Source organism: Pelophylax lessonae (genome assembly GCF_965119305.1).
Source record: "Pelophylax lessonae genome assembly, chromosome: 4".
Lineage (NCBI taxonomy): Eukaryota > Metazoa > Chordata > Amphibia > Anura > Ranidae > Pelophylax > Pelophylax lessonae.
In genome coordinates this window covers 89,424,630-89,446,832 of record NC_138771.1, presented here as the reverse complement: position 1 = coordinate 89,446,832, position 22,203 = coordinate 89,424,630, and the positions used below count along the sequence as shown (strand labels likewise).

General features: G+C 44.3%; 1 protein-coding gene across 1 annotated transcript in view; it reads left to right on the top strand.

The window, feature by feature from the left end:
* LYSMD2 (LysM domain containing 2) overlaps window positions 1-18,109 on the top strand; it is a 44,907-nt gene extending 26,798 nt beyond the window's left edge. Inside the window, exon 3 of the mRNA XM_082256263.1 lies at window positions 17,621-18,109. Coding sequence (XP_082112389.1) covers window positions 17,621-17,666 — 46 coding nt within the window. The 3' untranslated portion in view covers window positions 17,667-18,109. The remainder of the gene's footprint in view (window positions 1-17,620) is intronic.
* Window positions 18,110-22,203: the final 4,094 nt, after the last annotated feature.

Sequence of the window (22,203 nt, the reverse complement as noted above, 5' to 3'; positions counted from 1 at the left end):
CATTTGGTTGGACTCCATGTGTTGCAGGTGTGGCGAAACCCTCGGTAGCCAGCCAAGTCTCCTATGTATATTGCCAATTTTTGTGGGTGGATCGTGGCTGCTGGTGTCCCTAGATCTTCTTGGGGAAAACCGGCATGACTGAAGTAGGTACTCACTCCTACTCCCTGTGTCAGTGAGGTTAGGCCAACGGAGTACCCTGGCTGTGCTGACATACTTCCTATTCTATGTGTTCCCTCCCCTGTGCGGCCGGGACCTATGGAGTCTTCTAGTAGTAGTACATGTGCGCTCTTGCTCTGTTGTACAACTGTACATGTACTGAGCACTGCACACACAGGTAGCATGAGAAGGACACCGCTGTGGAGGAGGAGAAGCATGCATTTTGCTCTAAAAGAAGGGGGGGGGGGGCGAAAGGAAGCGCAACCTAAGTGTAGTAATACACAAACAATTTATTGTCGCACAATAATAAAAACTCAGATTGTAAGTGTTAAATGAGCTCATAGGATGAGATAAGCAGGAGAGGCCGTTCCATCTCTCACTCTAATCATGCCGTCCACGGGGCTGCCTGCTCTTGTTTGCCTGTTTCCGCTCTTCATCTTCCGGTGACGTCACATCCGCCTGCGCTCCACGCTGGTTTGCTTCCTGGTGGCCACGTGACAACCGAAGGAGCTGGATTCGGCATCATGCAGCCCCGTGGACGGCGTTATTAATTAGAGTGAGAGATGGATTGGAACAGCTTCTCCTGCTTATCTCATCCTATGAGCACATTTAACACTTGCATTCTGTGAGTTTTTATTGCTTGTGTATTACTACACTTAAGTGGCGCTTCCTTTTGCTCCCCCTTCTTTTATCCTCAGATACAGAGCTAGCTAGACTCTGAGGACAGCTGCAGCCTTTTTACATTCTGAACTCATATTTCATATTGATGGGCTTCTGTTTTAAGGATTTATTTATATTGAGTTTTTTCTGACACAGCGAATATCTTTTGCGCCAGAAATATTGTGTTTTTTCAATGCATTTTGCTCAGTGTCCTTCTCACACTGTCTGTGTGTGTGCGACGCTGGGAACACATCCAGTTGTACAAAGCAGGAATGTGCATGTAGAGGGGACTCCATAGGTCCTTATGTTTCATAGGAACATATAGAACGGAGGGTGTTTCAGTGTGGCTGGGGGAACACTTTCAAACGTAAACGCAGAGGAGGAACCGTTTAGAAAAAATCTAAAAATACATGTAAGTTATTCTGTTTTATTAAAAATAGACCTAGGGATTTATTTACTAAATCTGGAGATTGCAAAATCAGTCTCACTTCTGCAGAGAAGCCGATCCGCTTCTAGCCTTAGCTTGTTCAATTAAACTTTGATAATAAAACCTGGAAGCGGATTGGTTTCTATGCAGAAGTGAGACTGATTTTGCACTCTCCAGATTTCGTAAATGAACCGCTTTAGTGTCACTTTAAGATAAGAAAACGCCTAGCATTTAGTATGAATTTAAAGCTCGTCTTTGGGCAAAGCTAAATCCACCTCTTCATGCTCAACCACAAAACCTCTGTACCTAAATAGCCGTAATGTGTGTGTGTTCAGGAAGTCCACCGCCCACTGTCCCATCTCTAATATTTACACTTTAGAAATGTTTCATCCTGTAATTTACTTGCAGCCCTTCTGCATAAGAAAAGCTGTTTTTTCCTCCAATAAAATGCTCTGGAAAGATGGCAGAGCTTATTTTACTTTGTGATTATAACATTAGTGTGGATTCCACATCCATGTACACCTGTGTGTAATTAAGTGTTCTTGCATATGGCAAGACCGTTTGTGTGACACACACCACACCTCACACACTACACACACACAAACACCACACACACACACACCACACCTCACACACTCCACACACACACACACACACCACACCACACACACACACACCACACCTCACACACACCACACCTCACACACTCCACACACACACACACCACACCTCACACACTCCACACACACCACACCTCAAACACTCCACACACACAAACACCACACCTCACACACTCCACACCCCACACACACACACACACACCCCACGCACACCACAAACACACACCCACACACACACCCCCACACACCACACACACACCCCACGAACACCACACACACACACACCCCCCCCACACACACACACACACCCCCACATACACACACACCCCCACACACCACACCCCCCGCACACCACACACCCCCACACACCACACCCCACACACACACACCATGCACACACACCACACTTACACACACACAACACATACACCACACACAACACACACACACACCAAACTTATATACACACACGCCACACACACACACACACCAAACTTATATACACACACACCACACTTACGGTATATACACCACACTTATATACACACACCACACAAACTGCTGCCACTCTCACACACACAGTTATTCCGCCCACTCCAGCTGGAGACTACCGGTGGTGGCAAGAACACTTCACACAATTTCCCGGAAATTGTACCTTTTCTAGTCTTATTGATACAATAGAATTAAATGTAAACTTTCTGATATATATTTATCTTCACCAGTAGAGGACGCTAGACACGCTAGTGGTACACAGGTTTGATCAGAGAGTAATGTTGTTTATCTGAAAAAGAATTTCAGTAGATTTGTTAACATTCCTGGCATACGTTTACTATTAGAAAGGCGCCTGCGGAGGAAACATTGGCATCCATTACCAGGAGTCATGCCAGTACACTGCGGGACATCGATAGAAAATCTGCCAATCTGAGCGCTTTACTAGTAGTATGCAGTTTTGCTGATCACTTCACAAAGAAGTAATGATTCGGCACTATAAGACTGCTCTTCAGAAAACCTAAGGATACGTAGATGATGTTTCCTTTATATGACAGCACTAGGTGATTGCTAGAATCCTTCGCCTGTTCATTGCATCTTCCTGAAGTGCCTGAGATAGAAATGAATACAACTACATGACTATTCAGTAAAGAGCAGACACATTTGGTGCTGCCGTTTTTATATAAAATGTCACTTTAATACTTGTCATGGTTTGAATGCCTGTCAGCGGTTTTCAGAAATGGATGGCGGTAAGGGAAATGATAACTAAATTAATGTCTCATTCATTTATCATGTAGGGTGGATGAGGAGTTGATTGCTCCTCACATATGTCACTCCTAGTCACACATGTCACCTTATGTTGTCGCCAAAGCCATGCAAACTAACACATCAATTTCAGTCCCTAAGTTCAATTAGAACCCCTAATAGATATAAACTGCAACCTTCATTATAGGAAGATGACAAGGTAGACAGCTGGGGCTGGGCAGGTTTAGTTTATTGCTGGCCATACACATAATAATTAAGCTGAACTCCAGGCTAAATATACAGATGCAATGCATATTTGGCAGCTGTTTTACCTGCCAAAGGATTTGTATTTTTGCCTTGTCCAGTCCTGAGTTTTACACAGCTCTGCCCCACAGCACAGCCCTGTCTGGCAGGACAGGAGACCTGATTTTTTTCACCTGCAGTTCAGGAACACTTACAGGCTATGCCCCTCCCAACCTATGACTGGACAATGAAAGAAGAGGCAGCAGACATATGAGCTCATCTTTCTGTCACTCTCTCCTCCTGTCAGCATGCTTCTTTTTTTTCAGCACACCTGATTGGCTCTTTGTGCTGATTCCCCCTCTTCCAGCCTGAGCTGTGCTGTCGGCATTCTCCTTTTTACTTTAGTACACCTGCTTGGCTTCATTTGCTGCTTCCCCTTCTTCCAGCACTGGGCTCTGCTGTATGATTATATTAGGCTGATACCAAGTCAGATTCAAGCCATTACACAAAAAAAAAATGTAATGATGAATATAGAGTTGCATTCGTTTGCGTCTTTCATAACCGCTCAAAGTCTAGCTTTAACAAAGATTCGTTTTTTTCAAAGTTTCAACCCTCAGATATTCGAAACTGATTTGGCTGAATTTTTTTCCAGCTATGATAAAAACGGAATGTTACTTTTTAATAAAAACACCACCCATACAGTGTAGTTCTTTCTTTAGGCTAGGTTCACGTACGCGTTACGGGAATACACGCAAACTGCACATGTTCCTGCAATGCACAAAAACGCGTATCCCTTTTGCCAACACACAGCAGTGCCATTAATTCTTAATGGCATGCCCATGCACCCTGCTGGCGTAACCGGAATCTTGCTAAAGCTGGTTATACACTCGGTGAATTCTGAAACTTGGATCAGTGGGTGGCCCTGTCACTACCCTTTCGCTCCCCTCATGCCTAGTGTCCTGCTATTAAAAATTGAAGTAGTTGGGTGGAAAATTGTCGGCCAGACAGCAGCTGCATCCCATCAGATGCTACCGCTGTTTTGGCATTTGGGCAGTGAGCAGGGCTGGGTGCAGGGGGAGATTTGATCATCAGCGCCGTATAGCATCAGTGGAGGAATCGGTTTGATTTTTTTTTTTTTTCTTTTAGTCTGCAGGCTGAACAGACAAAAATCTATTTGTGTATGGCAAGATTTAGGCAGATGAGTGGAATGGTATACAGATAATATGTAGAGATTGTAGAGCCCGGCTCCTTTTTTTCATCTATAATACCAAATTGTTTTTGCTGACTGTGTTTTGGCGGACTGCCGGGAGCTCTGTTTCCACTCCGTCAGGCTGAGATGATCTTGTCTGTTGGCTTCCCCGGTGTGAATCGGATGCTCACAGCTATGTGTGAACTATGCAGATTATTTGTGCTGGAAAGAAGCCTTCATCCAGTCCAATGCCTAGAAATTAACCCTGTCCTTTCTGCCTGATGATTATTCTTCCCGTATTGTTGTCAAGTGTTCTGTGTCAAAGTTACAGTTTGGTGCAGTGTTGGAATTTAAGTTTTCAAAGTACCGGCGTATCGGCGTTTATCAGCGTATAACACGCACCTACATTTTAAGAGAGAAATTTCAGGAAAAAAGCTGAAATTTAAAATAAACAGCTTTGAAATTTTTTTCTTAATCAAATGCAGTCTCACCAGTGCCCATGAATGCAGCCTCATCAGCGCAGTGCCCACAAATTCAGCCTCTTCAGTGCAGTGCCCACGAATGCAGCCTCATCAGTGCAGTGCCCACGAATGCAGCCTCATCAGCGCAGTGCCCACGAATGCAGCCTCATCAGCGCAGTGCCCACAAATGCAGCCTCATCAGCGCAGTGCCCACGAATGCAGCCTCGCCAGCGCAGTGCCCGTGAATGCAGCCTCGCCAGCGCAGTGCCCACGAATGCAGCCTCATCAGCGCAGTGCCCACGAATGCAGCCTCATCAGCGCAGTGCCCACGAATGCAGCCTCGCCAGCGCAGTGCCCGTGAATGCAGCCTCGCCAGCACAGTGCCCGTGAATGCAGCCTCGCCAGTGCAGTGCCCGTGAATGCAGCCTCACCAGCGCAGTGCCCGTGAATGCAGCCTTGCCAGTGCAGTGCCCATAAATGCAGCATTGCCAGGGCAGTGCCCTTAAATGCAGCCTCGCCAGCGCAGTGCCCTTAAATGCAGCCTCGCCAGCGCAGTGCCCTTAAATGCAGCCTCGCCAGCGCAGTGCCCTTAAATGCAGCCTCGCCAGCGCAGTGCCCTTAAATGCAGCCTCGCCAGCGCAGTGCCCTTAAATGCAGCCTCGCCAGCGCAGTGCCCTTAAATGCAGCCTCGCCAGCGCAGTGCCCTTAAATGCAGCCTCGCCAGCGCAGTGCCCATAAATGCAGCCTCGCCAGCGCAGTGTCCTTAAATGCATCCTCGCCAGCGCAGTGCCCTTAAATGCATCCTCGCCAGCGCAGTGCCCATAAATGTAGCCTTGCCAGCGCAGTGCCCTTAAATGCAGCCTCGCCAGCGCAGTGCCCTTAAATGCAGCCTCGCCAGCGCAGTGCCCTTAAATGCAGCCTCACCAGCACAGTGCCCATAAATGCAGCCTCACCAGCGCAGTGCCCATAAATGCAGCCTCGCCAGCGCAGTGTCCTTAAATGCAGCCTCACCAGCGCAGTGCCCATAAATGCAGCCTTGCCAGCGCAGTGCCCATAAATGCAGCCTTGCCAGCGCAGTGTCCTTAAATGCAGCCTTGCCAGCGCCAGTGACACTATCCGAATCAATTTTTAAAAAGGCCAGAAAGCAGCGCCGAGGAGAAGGGAGGACGAGCGATCGGAAGTCCCGGCACCTATGATAGACGTGTCCCACGTCTCGGCATAGGAGGCGGGACTTCCGATGACAGCTCATCCTTCCTTCTCCTCGGCCCGGCCTGCCCCCTTCTACCTCTCAGCGCTGCTTCCTGGCCTTTTTTTTTTTTATATCGGCGTATAACACGCACTTTTGCTTTTTCCTCTATTTTCAAGAGGAAAAAGTGCATGTTATATGCCGATAAATACGGTGTATTTTAATATGTCCAAAAAACAAGAAAAAATAAAAACTATAGGAGAAAAGGAAATATAGGGACACGGCGAATATATTTTATTATGTAGATATATTTTACTATGGCTAACATAATTTCAGTATCAACAAGATGTCATTTTTCATTTAACGCAATAGTGAAAGCTTGATAAAAAAGAAATCACCTTGCAAGGCAAGATGATAATGTGCTAGTATGCAATGCATACTAGCACATTATGAAAGACTTTCCTTAAAACAAAGCCCTCTCGTAGCGTGCTCACTGCTGACAGGGCGTCCATCTTCACCTGGTCTTCCTTCCATTTGATTGGCTGGGCCGCGATGACGTCACTCCTGCACATGCGCACAAGATTCAACTTTGCAGCGCAGACCTCTGAAGGAAGGGCATGGTGCGCTGTTCCTTCATAGCGCATGCACTGGTGACGTCGCCAGCTGCTGCTCCGTGGAATATCTCCGGTTCATCTTTAGGAGATATTCATTTTACCTACAGGTAAGCTTACCTGTAGGTAAAAGTAGAAGAAAAGACTTTACTACCACTTTAAAGTGTATGTCTGGGCAAAGTATAATAAAATATGCAGTACATCTTTGCACTACATGTACCTTTCCCCGTGTTATATCTCTTTAAAAAATTCTGCACATGCAGAAAAAAATCCTGGCATCTGCCAGAAATCCAGAGAATATCTAACTTCCTGTAATGGGCTGACAACCCTGCACTGCACTGAAATACCAATGTTGTCAGTCTTGCCTGAGTTTTCCCCTAATGGCCACCCTGTCTGTGTCAATGGACTCAGACAGGGTGGCTCAGGAGCAAGCCTGCATGAGTGCACCCTTGGCAAATGGGTTTCTATGGGTGAAGAGGAAGAGCCAGAAGTGCCAGCGGGTGACCCCAGAAACGGAGGATAGGGGCTGCCCTGTGCAATACCATTGCACAGACTGGTAAGTATGACATGTTTTTTATTTTAAAGGAAAAAAAACAAAGGTTTAAGGTTACTTTAAATTAAATAGTAAACTCAGATTAATACTTCCTAAATATAATATTTGTATTTTTGCGATGCAATGATACTTTCATTTAACTGATTTTTAGGCTCTGCTCATACCTGAGCTCGTAAAACGCTCATCTCTGAAGTCGTAAAACACCCAACAAGCAAAATCCCATTCATTTCACTGGCCCCTGTTCACATATGAGCGTTTTCTTTCCCCTGAAGAAAAACGTCTGCAGCTCAAAAAAGTACATGAGCTTCTTTTTTGGCAGATTACAGGCATTTTTGTTAGATGTCAGAACCTTCCTACAAACTACGGATTGACCGATTATCGGCAGGACCGATATATCAAGGGCCGATATGCACTTTCCCCGATATATCGGAATCGGCCAACAAGGTGGCCGATATTGCCGATATTTCGGAAAGTGCTGTACTGCAGTGATGCCTGCAGCTAGAGGCATCACCCCGGTACTGGTGTCCATAGCCGATGGTCGGCTGTCTTGTAATGACAGCCGATGTGGCTGATAAGCCACTCGGCTGTCATTACAAGGAGCGGGAGGGGATGACCCCGCCCCCCCCCACCGCGACTCGCACGGGTCTCCCATCCCACCGGGAGACCCGGGCAACCAGCCTGCATGGCCGCCAAAGACCCGATCAAAGCAGCATTCGGCTCTGATCGGGTCTCCATGTAAAAACCCAGAAGTGATGTCATGACATCACTTCCGGGCACTGGCGCCAGATTTAAAAAAATGACAGCATTCAAAACAGCCAAACTTGGCATTTTGAATGCTTTTAAGTGCAGAGGAGGGGTTTGGGGTCTTTTAGACCCCCCAGATCACAAGAGTACCTGTCAAGTGATAAAAAGTAAAAAAAAAAAAAATGTAGGAAAATATCGGCCGATACCGATACGCGATGACCAAAATATCAGTATCGGCAATGAAAAAACGATATCGGTCGATCCCTACTCCAAACATCTGCAAAAAATGCCTGAAAACCTCCTGAAAACGATACGCTTAGGTGTGAATGGAGCCTTAGTGAACTGATGACCTGTTAATATTCCAGGAGGGTTGATTCTCAGCTCAGCACCTGCTTTCTCTAAACTCAGAGGTAAAGTTTAAGGATCTTTGCTTGAGCGCTGAAAATTGATATTGAAGTAAGATGACGGACCACGGTTAGTGACAGCAGTATGCAAGTTTTTTTTAGGTGCCTTAGATGAGGACCATGCAAATGTTTGTGAATAGCAATAGTGGAAAGCAAAGAGATCATTGTTTCTGTGCATTATTAATTCACAAGTTGAGCAACACTGCTATTTGAGATCCTTTTCTGTAAGGAACCATTGTAATCCTGCAGCCAGACATTCTTCTTGCATTGAGGTCCAGCCTGTGTGACAGTCATACAGCGGCTACCAGCTACATATGTAAGCTACAGGCAGTTTATTTGTAGGATCAGCAGGAGAAAATAGAGGAAAAAAGCCACTTGGAGTATTGTGCGCAGTACTGGAGGCCATATCTCCAGATTTACCGAATCAACTCGGTAAAGGAGGAAAGCATATTTAAAAGAAGAAAAACTACCACAAGAGGACACAGTTTTAAACTAGAGGGGCAAAGGTTTAAAAGTAATATGAGGAAGTATTACTTTACTGAGAGAGTAGTGGATGCATGGAATAACCTTCCTGCAGAAGTGGTAGCTGCAAATACAGTGAAGGAGTTTAAGCATGCATGGGATAGGCATAAGGCTATCCTTCATATAAGATAGGGCCAGGGACTATTCATAGGATTCAGATATATTGGGCAGACTAGATGGGCCAAATGGTTCTTATCTGCCAACACATTCTATGTTTCTATGTAGAAAAATAAAGTGAATGCAGCCACCACATCTAATGAGACTGGTAAACTGTCATATATTACATTAGGGTTTGTTGCTTGGTCAAACGGGGTATTCACATTTACTAATAAAAAGACTTTAAAAAACACATTTAGTTGGTAATCTTTTACTATTTTGCCCAAAAAATTAGCTTTTCGCAAAGCAGGTGGTTTTGGTGCTGGAGATGCCATTGTGTTCAGTACAAGATTCATTTTTTTTCTGATTTGGGGTACACTCTTCATCAGTTCTCTAATGCAGAGGGTATGTCCCTAAAAATGCGTAAATCAGGATGGGTGGCAGTGCTTGTGTTGGCTGTTAGGGTTCAACAGTCAGATAACTGTGCCCATTGGTCAGAAGGTTTTTGTGAAAGGTGGAAGTTTTTTTTACATGTGTTTATTAGCGGTGCTTTTGTGAGTACAAGATATTTAATAAAATAAACTTTTATAGGGGATCTTACGCTGTTCCCGTGCATGCTTTTGTTCATTTTTTACAATAGGACTCATAAATAACAAAAAATAAAAAAAACACTACTTTTTACAGTACGGAAGCCTCATGTTTTCTCAAGTAGCCTTCTATAGCTAGCAATACTCATAACATACATTGCAGAGCAAAGGACAGCAGCTATGGTTCAAACATTTTTACATTCTCTGATAATAGAACAATCAACAGGTGAACAAGTTTTAAAGCGGTGGTAAACTAAGAATAGAAAAAAAAAATGACCCCTTCAAGGCAATATCATAATGTGCTAGTGTGCACCACATACTAGCTCATTATGAAAGACTTACCTTAAAACGAAGCCCTATAGCGGCGCACTGTCACCACTGTAGAGGCTGCCATCTTCACCCGGTCTTCCTTTCGGGTTCACGGACTCCAGCTGTCTGATAGGCCAAGACGCGATGATGTCACTCCTGCACCTGTGCATGAGAGTCTCGGCTACAGGGCAAAGCTCTGAAGGAAGGGCACGGGTATTCCATTCCTTCAGAGTGCATGCTCCAGTGGCGTCACCAGCTGCTGCTGCTGGCCAGAAAATCTCCTAAACGATGCATGTTTAGGAGATATTCATTTTACCTACAGGTAAGCTTTAATATAAGCTTACTTGTAGGTAAAAATAAAAACACTCACAAACATGCAACAGGACTGCAACAGAGTGCAGATCAAGTAATTGCAATCACACGCCCCTGACGACGTCAAACGTATGAAGAAACGCGTTGGGTGGGACCAGACGTGACGTCACCATGCTCTTCGCTGGCTTTTTTGTATTGGGAATGCTGCAGCCCGTTTCTGGGTCATTTTATGCTGTCATACATCTGATCTTTGTGAGTGCACTCTTTTATTAATTAATGTATCATTGATTTTACTGGATTACGCTATGATCCTTTGTTTCATTTATGTATACCGGAGATCCTATACTGTGTGGACATCCGTTTGAATGAATATTATCGACGCCTTTGTTTGCTTTGGAAACGTACCTGATCAAGCTTTGTAGGCTTTCCATTGATTTGGAGGCCACTTGGTTCTGGTAAGCGCCCATTCTCCCTTTTGATTGGTGTTGGTGATCGCACTTATTAAGGATCATGGAAGATCATGCTTTTCACGCATGCTGGGATTTGTGGTGCTCCTCTTCAGATGCTCCTCTTCAGAGTCTGTTCGTTTTGTCATCACGTTTTATATATTTTTGCACAACCTTTATGGACACTTCACGGAAATTCTATCTAAATTATGCACTTTATGATCATTTCTTTTGGACATTTATAAATTCCTCACATGAGTTTTGCACTTTATGAGCATGTTTATCAATTTGTTAGCGCTGCACTTTATTTGTATAATTAGGACCTACTCTATCTTGGTGTACAGAGACAGGCAAAGTGCCTGTCCCATGTACGACTTGTAGGAAAGCGGCATATTTGCTGCCCCTACCCCCTCCTTGTCACTGGTTGTTAAGGACATTGTCAGCTACACAACTGACAACCTCATAGCTACCAGTAACGCTGCCTGATGGGGAAGCTGAGACACTATAACCAATATACTGTAGCTTTAGCTATAACCAATAGCAGGCTGTCTACCAGCCAAGGATCTGCCCATTGCCTTCTGTAAGTCACAAGGAGAGTGGACCTGATGGGGAACTAGTGTCTGCAAATCCCCATCAAGCTTCCCCCCCCCTCCCCCCTAGGTACAAAACTCTCTGCCGCTGCACCGCCTGACGGGTGCAACAACGGTGAGGACGGAGTGTCCGTATGGGCGCTCTGATCTCAGTGTGCCTCCATACTTGGCACATATCCCATATTCATGTATTTGTCTACAAAAGAATTCTAAAGCGTGTCTTAGACACTCTCACTGTGTATACTGCACTCTTGTGTTCTGTGTCAATGCAGCAACTTCTTGTAGTGGACTTGTATTACTACGCCAAAGAAGATGAAAAAGTGTAAGTTTATAAATCTAAAAAATAAATACAACTTGATCCATGTGTAAATGTCATTTGCTACACTTTTATTACAGCAGGCTTTAGCAGTCTTTAGTTGGATTTGTTTTAGAAGTCCTTGGTGCTACAGTGATACACAGCTCATCGAATTGCAAAATAACCTCTAATGTCAAAAGGAGATCTTAGCCATGTCTGCAGCGTGGAGACAACATTTGTAAATATCAGCCTGATTTTCGTCAATTAATTGTTAATAAATAAAAAAAATGCAGAGAAGCGCAACCAAACTGATAAGAGGCGTGGATGAGCTCAGTTGTGAGGAACTGATTTTATTTTCTCTAGAGAAGAGGAGATTAAGGGGGTATATGATCATCATGTATAAATATATAAGTGGTCCCATATAGGGAATTTGGTGTTGAGTTTTTCACTTTGAGGTCATTACAGAGGACAAGGGGGCACTCTTTACGTCTGGAGGAAAAGAGATATAAAGTGGTTCTAAAGGCAGAAGGTTTTTTACCCTAACGCATTCTCTGTATTTAAGCAGAGTTCCACCCAATTGTGGAACTTGCGCTCATCTGCTTCTTCCCCTCCGGTGACACATTGGGCACCTTTCAGGGGGGAGGGGGGAACGGGTACCTGTTTTTGACATGTACCCTTCCCCACTTCCGGGAGACAGCGCCATGGTGCAGTCCCTTGGAATTTCCGTCCCCTTTCTCCTTCCTCCGCTGGTGCCGAGCCAATTAGAGTGTGCAGTGCGCATTCACAGTAGGGAACCAGCTTTGAAGCCGAAAGGCGGCGGCAGCCCCCGGCAGCCGATCTGAAAATCAGCTGGGGTGCTGACATCGCGGGTTCCCTGGACAGGTAAGTGTCTACCGTGTTTTCCCCGAAAATAAGACCGGGTCTTATATTAATTTTGGCTACAAAAAACACAGTAGGGCTTATTTTCAGGGGGTGTTTTTTTTTTTTTTTTTTTTTTTTTACGGTATGTACAAAGGCGATCTTAAAGTGGTTGTAACCCTAAAATATATATATATCCTGATCCTTTAAAGCATGATAGACAGCACAGTCTTTGTGCTGTGTCATTTACCCCTCTCTCCAGGTAAAAAAAACCTGGAATAAAGCAATAAAATATTTTTAAAAAAAGTTTTTTTGTCCCTCGTCTTCTCTTCTCCTCTCCCCATGTCAGCTCAGGAGTCAGCATTATGACATTCTGTAATCCCAAAAATAAACCTTGGTTAAAGTCATTGTAAAATTATGTAATCTGTTTTGTAAAAAGACTATATAATATCCAGTGAGTCTCCATTTGTATGCAGCGCTGTAAATGTGGTATATCCACAATAAAGTTACAAAAGGAGACACTGCACATTATATAATCTTTTTCCAAAACGGATTACATGTTTTTACAAGGATTTTTACTAGGGCTTATTTTCAGGGTAGGGCTTATATTGCAGCTATCCCAAAAAATCACGATAGGTCTTATTTTCAGGACAGGGCTCATTTTTTGGGGAAACAGGTTATATATTAACCACTTACCGCACACTAATGTAGATCTACGTCGGCAGACTTTGCGGTAGTATACCGGGATGATGCCTCTAGCTAGAGATACCATCCCGGTACCGTGGTTTAGAGCCGACGGTCGGCTTTCCGTCGGTAACGACTGATGCGGCTCGGGAACCGCTCGATCGTTACCCGGTTGAGCGGGAGGGGACGTCCCCCCCCTCCCGTCGCCTTTCGTGACTTTGCTCGGGGCTCCCATCCCACCGGGAGACCCGAGCACCCAGCCGGCACGTCCGCCGGCTGGATGGAGTCCCGATCAAAGCCAGAAACGGCTTTGATCGGGTCTCCGATGACGTAACACGGAGGCGGCGTCCATGACGTCACTTCCCGGGTTACTGTGCTGCAAAAGGCGGCAAATTTAAAAAACGTCTGTATGCAAAAACGCCGTTTTTGGCGTTTTGCATACATGGAAGTGTAGTGAAGGGGTCGAGGCTCTTTTAGACCCTCGATCCCTCCATAAAGAGTACCTGTCACTGCATATTGGTGTCACAAGGGATGTTTACATTGCTTGTGACAGCAATAAAAGTGATCAGATTTTTTTTTTTTTTTTTTTTTTTAAAACCTGTAATAAAGTAAAAAAAGTAGTGAGTGTATAGCTTATATAACAGTGTAAATTTGCTGTTCCCCTAAAATAACTCAACACACAGCCATTAATGTCTAAACCGCTGGCAACAAAAGTGAGTACACCCTTAAGTATAAATGTCCAAATTGGGCCTAAAGTGTCAATATTTTGTGTGGCCACCATTATTTTCCAGCACTGCCTTAACCCTCTTGGGCATGGAGTTCACCAGAGCTTCACAGGTTGCCACTGGGGTCCTCTTCCACTCATCCATGACGACATCACAGAGCTGGTGGATGTTAGAGACCTTGCGCTCCTCCACCTTCCATTTGGGGATGCACCACAGATGCTCAATAGGGTTTAGGTCTGGAGACATGCTTGGCCAGTCCATTACCTTTACCCTCAGCTTCTTTAGCAAGCCAGTGGTCATCTTGGAGGTGTGTTTGAAATTGTTATTATGTTGGAATACTGCCCTGCAAGCCAAGTCTACGAAGAGAGGGGATCATGCTCTGCTTCAGTATGTCACAGTACATGTTGGCATTAATGGTTCCCTCAATGAACTGTACCTCCCCAGTGCTGGGAGCACTCATGCAGCCCAAGACAATGACACTTCCACCACCATGCTTGACTGTAGGCAGGACACACTTGTCTTTGTACTCCTCACCTGGTTGCCGCCACAAACGCTTGACACCATCTGAACCAAATAAGTTTATCTTGCTCTCATCAGACCACAGGACATGGCTCCAGTAATCCATGTCCTTAGTCTGCTTGTCTTCAGAAAACTGTTTGCGCCCTTTTATGTGCATCATCTTTAGTAGAGGCTTCCTTCTGGGACGACAGCCATGCAGACCAATTTGATGCAGTGTGCGGCGTATGGTCTGAGCTCTGACAGGCTGACCCCCCACCCCTTCAACCTCTGCAGCATTGCTGACAGCACTCATGGGTCTATTTCCCAAAGACAACCTCTGGATATGACGCTGTGGTCGACCATGTTGAGGCCTGTTTTCCGAGTGAAACCTGTCCTGTTAAACCGTTGTATGGTGTTGGCCACCGGGCTGCAGATCAGTTTCAGGGTCTTGGTAAACTTCTTACAGCCTAGGCCATCTTTATGTAGAGCAACAATTCTTTTTTTCAGATCCTCAGAGAGTTCTTTGCCATGAGATGCCAAGTTGAACTTCCAGTGACCAGTATGTGAGAGTGAGAGCGATGACACCAAATTTAACACACCTGCTCCCCATTCACACCTGAAACCTTGTAACACTAACGAGTCACATGACACCAGGGAGGGAAAATGGCTAATTGGGCCAATTTGGACATTTTCACTTACGGGTGTACTCACTTTTGTTGCCAGCGGTTTAGACATTAATGGCTGTGTGTTGAGTTATTTTGAGGGGACAGCAAATTTACACTGTTATACAAGCTGTACACTCACTACTTTACATTGTAGCAAAGTGTAATTTCTTCAGTGTTGTCACATGAAAAGATATAATAAAATATTTACAAAAATGTGAGGGGTGTACTCACTTCTGTGAGATACTGTATATCTGCAGCACAACAATTCACAGCTGTAATGCTGACAAAAAACCGTCCATCACCAATTTTTTTACCTTCCTTTCAAAGCTTTCTAATTAAAGAAGAAATCCCTAAAGCAATGTCTATATCTAAAATGTCCTCTTAATAAACTTATACTGCAGTTTTCGAAAATGTGACTACCCTGTCTCTGTGAAAACACTTAGTGGTCTATTTATAAAAAAAAAAAAAAAAAAAATTTCTGTGCAAAAGTCTCTGCGTTCACATTGTCATTCGTCATGAATAATCCCTGTAATGTCTGTATTACGTGTGAAATGTTATGTGTTTTGTTTCTTGCTGATCTTTGGTGCCATCTGGTGGCCATAATGTGTTATTTTCTTAAAATACCTCAATTAGAATACTTACTACATTAAGGCCACTAGATGGAGCCGACAATCAGAGAAAATAACGATAGCTTTGCGAATTCACTCAGCAAATTTTTCTGTAAATAGACTGTACTGTTTTGGGACACACATAGCTATAGATACACAGAAAGGAAATGTGACTTCCTTTCCCCTTTTCTCCTCTGAACATTACTGCAGACAAATCTTAGTCATGCAAAACTAGCTGGAACCTGGCATCCATTGTGTCCCTTCAGAAGTGAATCTTCACTCTAGATCAGTGGTCTCCAAACTGCTGCTCAGGGGCCGGGATGTCACCCTTGGGTTGCTTTTATTCTGCCCTTGACTATTTCATCCTGACATCAACAATGGAGAATAATTTCCCCCCCTGACACCAACGATGGGGCACAATTCCTCCTACTGACACCGATGATGGGTCACAATTCCTCCTACTGACACCAATGATGGGGCACTATTCCTCCTACTGACACCAATGATGGGTCACAATTCCTCCTACTGACACCAATGATGGGTCACAATTCCTCCTACTGACACCAACGATGGGGCACTATTCCTCCTACTGACACCAATGATGGGTCACTATTCCTCCTACTGACACTGATGATGGGTCACAATTCCTCCTACTGACACCAACGATGGGTCACAATTCCTCCTACTGACACCAACGATGGGTCACAATTCCTCCTACTGACACCAATGATGGGGCACTATTCCTCCTACTGACACTGATGATGGGTCACAATTCCTCCTACTGACACCAATGATGGGGCACTATTCCTCCTACTGACACCAACGATGGGTCACAATTCCTCCTACTGACACCAATGATGGGGCACTATTCCTCCTACTGACACTGATGATGGGTCACAATTCCTCCTACTGACACCAACGATGGGTCACAATTCCTCCTACTGACACCAATGATGGGGCACTATTCCTCCTACTGACACTGATCATGGGTCACAATTCCTCCTACTGACACCAACGATGGGTCACAATTCCTCCTACTGACACCGATGGGTCACAATTCCTCCTACTGACACCGATGATGGGTCACAATTCCTCCTACTGACACCAATGATGGGGCACAATTCCTCCTCCTGACACCAACAGTGGGTCAAAGTTCCTACCAGTGACACCAACGATGGGGCACAATTCCTCCTCCTGACACCAACAGTGGGTCACAGTTCCTGACAGTGACATCAACGATGGGGCACAATTCCTCCTACTGACACCAACGATGGGTCCCAGTTCCTGCCAGTGACACCAACAATGGGGCACAATTCCTCCTACTGACACCAACGATGGGTCCCAGTTCCTGCCAGTGACACCAACAATGGGGCATGATTTTCTCCACCTAGTAACAATTCCTCTTGCTGACGCCAAAGCTGGGACATTTTCTTCTTCCAGTGGTCACAGTCCGGCCCCCCTAAAGTCTGAAGTAAAGTAAACTGGCCCTTTGTTTAGAAAGTTTGGAGACCCTTGCTGTAGATGGCGCTATGCTTGTATCAAATCTTTCATCTACAGCAGAAGCAAGAAAAATTGCAAGGCTACCCACACTAGCTAAGGCTTTGAAATGCAATCTGGGATGGCTCGCTTTTCAAAGCACAGCTAAGCAGCCACTGTCAGGTGTTCAGGAGACGATCCTGCCGCCTCCTGATTGCCTATTTTTGTGTTTTTTTTAATAATGGTTCTAATGCACCGCAACTGCGAGCTAAGCGATTGGCTTGCAGCTCCATTGACTTTAATGGTCTTGTTTGATGCCTGTCAGATCGGCACGTTGAGGTGAATTTGCATTGGCCACAACATGAATCATAGCATGTATAGTAACTGATTTGGAATATAGATCAATATAAAGTTTTTGGTCTTTTGATCATCTTTAAATGTTTTGTTTCTTTTCACTTCTAGACATGAAGAGGAGGGGCTCTATTCGACTTCCTCCTATCAGAATTAAGCAGCATCCATCAGATTCCTCAAGTTCTGGAGGTCACCACAGCAGAAGATATAAGGGACTTCTATCTGATTGGCTGATCCATAGCTATTTTATTGCTCTAATTGCACTGAATCTGTTATATCCATTTTATTCACAGAATTTCATGTCACAGCAGCCTTTAAGTTATCTATCTTTTTCAGACCTTTCATGTAACCAGCTATTTACAATTTATTATTTTGTGTTTGAAGTTTTAAACATAAAAGGGACGTTTTTTGCAATATTCATTCCTATGACTGTTTCTGTTATGACTGTTCAGCAACCTCTTTCATTTGCAATACAGACAATGTGTCTTTGATTTATTATTGCTCATTTTAACTATCGTTTGTTCAGTCCCTTGCATTTGTTACATTTGTATTTTTAGTTTGCCGAGTGAATGGTGTATGACTTATTTTGTGTGTGCTTTGTTGATTAAAATTCTTAAGCTTACCATTTGTGATTCTTTTTTTTTTTTTTTCACATTATGCCCATTAAATGTAGGTTAGTGTAGACTTCCCGGCTTTGAATTTTAGAAGCTGAGCCCAAAGTTACCAGTTTTGTCTCTAGGCTACCTGCAGCTATTTTCTTCAATCGGTGGTAAACTCTTATATAGAACTTAACTACTACCTGTAGGTACAATGTAGGGACTACTTTACCTGTAGGTACAGTGAATATCTCCTAAATGTTGGCCGTTTAGAAGCCATTTACATTGGCTGTAGGCTATGGCATCACTAAGCATGCCCAGCGTGCTCTGAATGCCGGTGACTCTCCTGCGCATGCAGAGAGTAAAATAATCGCAGCCCAGCCATTCAAACCGCCGGAGAGAGTGAACCCATAAAGATGATCAGGTGAATATGGGAGTGCCAGCAGCAGTGACAGCGTAGCAATAAAGGGCTCTGTTTAAAGATAATTCCGCCATAATGTGCTAGTATATAGTGCACACTAGCATATTATGGCATAACATTGCAGAGGGCAAGTTTTTTATTTATTTTTTATTTTTTCCACTTCGGGCTCGGAATGATTTGCCTCCTTAATGACCAGGCCGTATTTTGCGATTCGGCACTGCGTTACTTTAATGGGCAATTGCGCGGTCGTGCAATGCTGTACCTAAATAAAATTGATGTCCTTTTTTCCCACAAATAGAGCTTTCTTTTGGTGGTATTTGATCACCTGTGCGATTTTTTTTTTTTTTTTTTTGCGCTATAAACAAAAAAAGAGCAACAATTCTGAAAATATAACATTCCCAAAAAAAAATTAAAAAAATCAAAATTTTTTAACATTTTAGGCCAATTTGTTTTCTGTTACATATTTTTGGTAAAAAAAAAATTGCAATGGGCATGAAGTGCTCTAGAATTTCCTGGTAGAGGGCTGCGCTGACTTTGGACTTGATAAAACACAGCGGACCAACACCAGCAGATGTCATGGCTCCCCAAATCATCACTGACTGTGGAAAGTCACACTGGACCTCATGCAAGTTGGATTCTGTGCCTCTCCACTCTTCCTCCAGACTCCGTGACCTTGATTTCCAAAGGAAATGCAAAATTTACATTCATCCCAAAAGAGGACTTTGGACCACTGAGCAACAGTCAAGTCCTTTTTCTCCCTAGCCCAGGTAAGACGCTTCTGACAGTGTCTCTGGTTCAGGAATGTGACAGTTGTAGCCCATGTCCTAGATATGTCTTGTGTGGTGGCTCTAGCAGGGCACCACCCCCACACGGCCACGTCATTCATTCACAAAGTTGTGTGTGTGAATGAACTACAAGCCCTGACATCCTTTGCAGCTGTCGGCTTGTAGTTCTCAATGAACTACCACGGCACTGTTGATCACTGTGGTAGTTCATTGAGTCTTCCTGCCAGTGTGAAACTGCTTGGCTGTACGATGATTAAGCATTATCGTGTGAAACGCGTCTGCTGATTGGTGTGTTGTCCTGTGGTCTAGTGTCGGATCCTTCTATGTGAAAAAAACACCACAATTTTCTGCTATGGGAAGTGCCGCATTCTTTCCTTTATTGTTGTACGATGTACGGGCCAGAGTTCATTTTGTCAATGAAAACGTTTTTTGTCAAAATGTTCGTCAGCGGCATTTTTACAGGGAGGAAAACGAAAAGTACACCACATTTTCATCCACTGATGAAAACTATGACGAAAATGAATTCAATTTTGGTCAACTAATGAAAATCAAAGGAAAATGTGAGGCACGGATGTTTACCCTCGTGAACTAACATCCGGTTTCCACTGAGCTCTGCCTGCTTCCGCTCCCAGCAAGCAAGCGACTCTGCAGCCAGCATTACAGGCCTCTGAGTCCTCAGACAACCGCTCAGAGCAGCACTGTGCATTACTCAGGAGTCACGACGACGACTGTCCACAGCAGAGAGCACCCACCGTGAGTGTATACATTGCAATTACAGGCCTGAGGCCTCCCCTGAGAACACCATCTGTCCAGAGCACTGTGTAGCATTACAGCCACCATCCAGAGCACTGTGCAGCATTATAGGCCTCCTAAGACCACAGGCTAAGAGCACTGTGTTTAATGCCTTACAAGCCTCCTCTTCAGACTATCCATGTCCAGAGCACTGTGTGCATTACAGGCCTCCTCAGACCACCATCCAGAGCACTGTGTAGCATTACAGCCACCATCCAGAGCACTGTGTAGCATTACAGCCACCATCCAGAGCACTGTGCAGCATTATAGGCCTCTTAAGACCACGGTTCAGAACACTGTGTTCAATGCATTACAAGCCTCCTCTTCAGACTATCCATGTCCAGAGCACTGTGTGCATTACAGGCCTCCTCAAACCACCATCCAGAGCACTGTGCAGCATTACAGGCCTCCTCAGACCGTCCAAGTGGCTAAATCTACATCTGTGAGTTTGTTCAAACATTAATATCGAAAATAATAACATCCGATTTTATTACTCCAGGAGTATATAATGAGTTTGGAAATTCTATAGAAATGCTTAAATAATGCGTTAAATTTTAACTGAACACATTCGATTTTAGTTGACTAAAATATTTTTATTCAACTAAAATGTACTGGAGATTTTAGTCGACTAAAATTCGACTAACACAATTGCAGATGACTAAAATAAGACTCAAACTAAAACGGCATTTTACTCAAAAGGCTATTACTAAAACTAAATCAAAATTTGATGCCAGAATTAACACTGATACGGGCAGATCACTGATAGTCTGTAGGAGAACTGCATGGCATCAGCGATCTGCAATGCTTTCCAGGCTCCAAAAAAATAAAAATAAAATAATAGTAAATCCACTTTTTTTTCACCTTCAAAAAAATGTGCATTCATTTATTTTTTTTAAGTGAACTTATCCTTTAAACTGGCCATATGGAATATTAATACTATTCTGGTGCACTGTCCAGCTGCAGCAGCTGTCAACCTCTCAGCGTTTTACAGGCTGCCGGTAGCAGGGCTGGATGGTGCAACTGTGCCTTCTACCCACACCAAGGCCAAAGTAGTATTCAAGTTGCACCCATCGAAAGTTGCACTCCAAAGTCGGCACAACTTTGGAGTCGTACAAGTGTGAATGGAGCCCTAGAGATAAGTTCACTTTTTGGGGAAAAAAATAAATGAACATTTTTTTTGCAGGTAAAAAAAAATGTGCATTTTCTTTTTTGCGCCTGTAAAGCATTGCACCAGCTATCAGCAGATCACTGGTGCCATGCAGGTCCCCAGCAGATCTGCCAGTGTATCTGTGTGTCCATACATCCCGTTCAAATAAGCAGATATAATCTGACAGGAAGCGTGAGCGAACTACCTCAGTGCTCCACAGTGCCGTGGCAGTTAATTGAAAACTACAAGACAGCCGCAAAGACTCCTGGACTTTGTCGTTTTCCATACACAGAGCCCTGCCCCGCCACATTTTTTTAAAAATTGTGGCAGCTAGCCGGGAGGGAGGAGAACCCGGTTAGCTGTCACAGCGGGGATCAGGGAGGTGAGGGGGCCAGTCCGTTCATAACATGTTACGAAAGGTGAATTATCCATTAAAAGCCCAGTGTGCATGGGGCCTTAGGCATAAACAGTTCTAGATGTTACCTAGAATATTTTTCTATTTCGATCTAGTGCACTTTAAAATGCCTAAAAAAAACATTCCATTTTGTTTGGCCATGCATGAACTTTCTAGCAAGTGAACTTAATGTACTGTGGGGCAAATATTCTACAAGTGCTTCGGTTATCTGTGCCTATAGACAGTGGAGTGGGCACTGTGGGTGCCAGCTTGTCTCCAGAGAGAAGATGTTACTAAGGGCCGGTTCACACTGCCACGACTTCAAAGCTGACATCCCAGTGCCACTTCGGCACGACTTCTTTAACAGAAGTCAATGCAAGTCATGCCGGAGTCACACCAACAGTAGTGCAGGAACCGTTTTCTAATTGGGAGTGACTCAAGTAGCTCCTATTACAATGGTTTCGTTGAACTTAATGTGGGGCAACTTGTCATGCGACTTGTGCTCTCAAAGTCAGAGCACATGTCGAACTGTTTATGCCTAAGGCCCCATGCACACGGG